Genomic DNA, 3,993 nt, shown 5'->3' with positions numbered 1-3,993 from the left:
TTTTAAGTATAAGAATGACAAAAATGTTTTTGTTCTTTTTGTCTCCTCTTGTTCTTAATTTTTTTTTGTTGGAGGTTTTTCCTCTGGCATCTTTAAATCCATAACAGTGGATGCCAGCACAAGCATTGACTTAGGGGATAGACCACTGTAGAGATACCCAGTTCAATGCTCTTCCTCTATAGCATCCACTTCTGCCACTGTCAGAGACAGGATCTCAAGCTAGATGGATCATTGGTCTGACTCAGTACAGTGCCTCTTATTTTCACTTTTATATCCCTGTCATGCTCTCTCCCTCTCACCAATTCTGTATAGTTTATTTCCTTTGGTTTCCTCTCTGAATGGAACTTATGTCAAATGGAATTTCTTAAGCATAGCCAGAATAATCCATCACCTTTTTTTTTTGGTAAGTAAAAATCCTTCATGTTACCAAGCTCCTGTAAGCACAGTCGCTTAAAATAAGCTATTAGATAACAACCTGTAACTCTACTGCATGAAATAATTGTCAGTTAATGAGTACCATAGGGTGGCCATCATAGAGGACAGTCTGGTTGTCCTCTGTCCTCTACTGATATAAAACTGGATGCCTTTATGTCCAGTTTCTCTTGAAGAGAAAAATAGAGGACATAAAGGCGTTGGGTTTCGTATCAAAAGAGGACCATTAGTTTACTGCCAGTGTAAATTCCATTGTTGAATAAATGTTATTATAAATCCTAAAGGATTTATAATCCTGAATGTGCTACAGTGGCTGGAATTAATGCACAATATGCCGCCAACACATGCAAACACCAACACCATTAAAATGGTACAAAAGCATTTAACCTGCTTTAAAGTGTCATGCACACGTGCCCCTTGCTTCATCTACACACCCCCCTAGGGTTGCAAGAGACCTCAGGGGTCACCTAGTCTGACACATTTATTTTGATTTACAAAATACATTAAATATCCCTTTAATTTTACAGTATTGTTGCCACCAATATCTATGATACTGTATGAATATTCAAGGTTAGTTATAGGATCATAACCCAGACAGGACTAGGAATGAGAACCAGGAGACCGGGATTCTGTTCCCAGTTCCAGCACTGCACTGTTCTAGGACCAAGGACACTGAACCAGTCTGTACCCCTGTGTGACTCCCTACATTTTCATAATGTTTTATTTAGAGATTGAGCCAGGAAGCTTTTCTTCAAAATGTATTTCTGCCTTGCAAAATGGGTTCTTTGGGCACTAATGTGATAGAAATAAATAAATAAAAGCTAGAATGGTAAATTCAGTTCCCTGTGCCCAGCAAATGCATTTTTGGTGGCACTGAAATGCCATGTAAAAATGCTATTCCAGACCAAATCCTATAGAGCACCCTGATGACTTTGACAATGCATTACAGAAAATGACCTTTGCTACGAAATCCAGCCAACTCACCTTGACACTCCAGCTCACAAATCTGTGTTGACTGTCTGCACATTTATGGTGGAGCGAATGCTCTGTGAGGACGGTCCCTGCTTGTACCTGGCTTGCTCTATCCAGGCCTCCCGATAGGGCAAGATCACGGCTGGCAGCACATTCTCCTGTGTCCGTGGCATTTTCTGGCTCATACAGAGTAAGGACTTGAGCTCTGAACGGAAGCTCTCATTCAGCCAGCAGTAAATGAAGGGGTTGTAGCAGGTGCTGCTCATGGCAAACCAATGCAGAGTAAAATAGAGTGAGTTTTTGGTCTTGATGCCTAGGCTGGAGATAAGCACCACATAGCAGTTGAGAGGGAACCAGCAGACAGCAAAGACTACCACCACCAGCATCAACATTTTGATGCTCTTCTTTTTGTTCTTGTGGTGGGTGATGTACTGCTGTGTGGTGATGTCCCCAATGGCATTGCGCAGCCATAACTTCTTGGCTAGGCGTGTGTAGGTGATGGTGATGATAAGCAGAGGCAGGAGGTAGAGCAGGAGGAAAGTAGCAAGGTCCAGGTATTTCCAAACCAGCTCTGCAGGCTCAGGAAAATCAGGGAGACACAAGCTCCTGATGGTAGCTTCCCTTTGAAAACAAAAAAAGCATTTTCATAGTACATAGCTGTGAAAAACTCCTACATTTCCCAAACCACCTTGGGACTTGCATATAAACAGGCACTGCTGTACTCACAGCATCACAGGGTTGTGTATGTAGGGCTAGTACCAGAGCTTCCATCAACCTCAATTTTGTTATACTTGCTTACATGAGATGGATCCTACACCTATCAAAAGGGGAAAAAAGAGCCCCTTATGGCCTGTTTTTATAAACAGGTAGGATATGAAAGGTTGGCTTAAGTAAATCACTGTAAAAACAGAAGAGTTCCTGAGAGTCATGGGGGACGTTGAGAAGAGTAGTAGAATGAAGCCCCACTTGGGCATTCTGAAGCACTATAGAAACTGTATCCATCACTTGTCCCCTGCCGTCTACACACAGCAGGAGCAAAACCTCACTCCCTCAAAATCTGATGCAGAAGGATGGTGGGGGTGGTATGTGGTGGGTGAGAATGATCTGTAATGTCTCCCAGCCTCCCTCAACTATTGCTGGCTACCTAAGCAACAAGGAGCTGAAAACTACTTCACTAAAGTAAGTGCTTCAAATGAGAGAAGGAGTAGAACTGAATGTGGAGGGCAAAGTGCTGGATATGATTACTCCCCTTAAGGCACAGGACTCTATGCTGATAAAAAATCGTGGTAGTAATGCTTTTTATCTTGCTGGGAAGATAAGGGGTTCCTCAGAAAACCTCTTGCCGAAGTCTTGTTGACACATACTAACAGTATTTATTATTATTCCAATGTTGGCTAAAATGGGCTAGGAGTAGATAGTAACTCTATATTACAGGCATCTATCAATCTATTAATAGGAGCCATACTATTTCCCAGAGCCTTCCTGAAAAGGACAAAATATTCCACTTGCCAAAATAGGTAGTTGGAACTGACAGAATATAAAACAAGCTGATGACTCACTCATTTATTTCTTGTGTCTCAGAAAAAGAAGTGTATATCTCTGCATTCCTGCTTTGTTTTTTCCCCACCTCACCTCTTCAAGCCTCTGTGTGTTTTCAGCTGCATTTGTGGCAGATTACTACATTCCTGTCAAGATACTTTATTCTCAACAGTTTGATTAATATCTTTTAATATCCTGTTTTCAACCTCCTGTATTGACTCTTACAGCATGAATATAAGACCCCTCCAGACATGACTTCTGTGAATCTAGGATGACAGAAATCTTTTGGGAAAATGACAAATGCCAGGTAGGATTTAGACTACCTAGACTTTTGATAGTTGGAGGAAAAAGATGAGAATGGGAAAGTGGTCATTTCACTGTCTTAAGGGGAACCCACTTACCAGCAGCAAGGGCACCCATACAGAACAGCTGTGCACATCTGCCAGAAAGTATTCGATAACAAGCAGTGCTCCTCGCACAGTATATACCTAGAACAAATGCCCAACCTGGTGTCATATCTGACAAGTATCCAAACCAGCTAGTCTGGGGGAGGATGTGGGAACTGTACTGGGGGAAAACGGGAATTTAAAACTGAATTTTTAATGGGTGGGAATCAGGGCTACGGTATCTCTGGGATTCTCTGAGGTAAGTCTGCCACTGATGCCTTGTATGATTCCCTCATAGCTCCCTGGTATGATTTCAAGGTACTTCTAGAAGAACATAAACATGCCTGAGAAGGCTTTCAGGCCATTGATGTAAAAGCATTTCTGGAAGCCAAATCACACTCCACAGCCCTCAGTGAATTTAACAGTTGTCATAGTGCCATACACTCGGAACTTGCTGTTGACAGAACCCATAGCCTTCTGCCTTCACACCCTAAGCTACTGCTATTGAGAAGCTTCAAGATCTGTTAACCTATGGCTTGTGGACTGGATCTGGCCTGCAGAGTCATTTGATCTGGCCTGTGGATGTGGGGCTTTGGCAGTTTTTTGTGGCAGGTGGCTTTAGGGGTGGGACTGTCCCTGTGCAACTGCAAGGACAAGTGATGGC

At 42.5% G+C, this 3,993-nt stretch overlaps 1 protein-coding gene across 1 annotated transcript in view; it reads right to left on the bottom strand.

Annotated features, from left to right (window-relative positions):
- Positions 1-926: 926 nt before the first annotated feature.
- LOC109300383 (probable G-protein coupled receptor 83) overlaps positions 927-3,993 on the bottom strand; it is a 15,148-nt gene continuing 12,081 nt past the window's right edge. Inside the window, exon 4 of the mRNA XM_019521067.1 lies at positions 927-2,025. Within this exon, the coding sequence (XP_019376612.1) occupies positions 1,431-2,025 (595 nt within the window). The 3' untranslated portion in view covers positions 927-1,430. The remainder of the gene's footprint in view (positions 2,026-3,993) is intronic.

This window comes from Gavialis gangeticus, unplaced genomic scaffold (genome assembly GCF_001723915.1).
Source record: "Gavialis gangeticus isolate Ggan-Ray unplaced genomic scaffold, GavGan_comp1, whole genome shotgun sequence".
Lineage (NCBI taxonomy): Eukaryota > Metazoa > Chordata > Crocodylia > Gavialidae > Gavialis > Gavialis gangeticus.
This window is presented reverse-complemented; position numbering and strand designations above follow the sequence as displayed.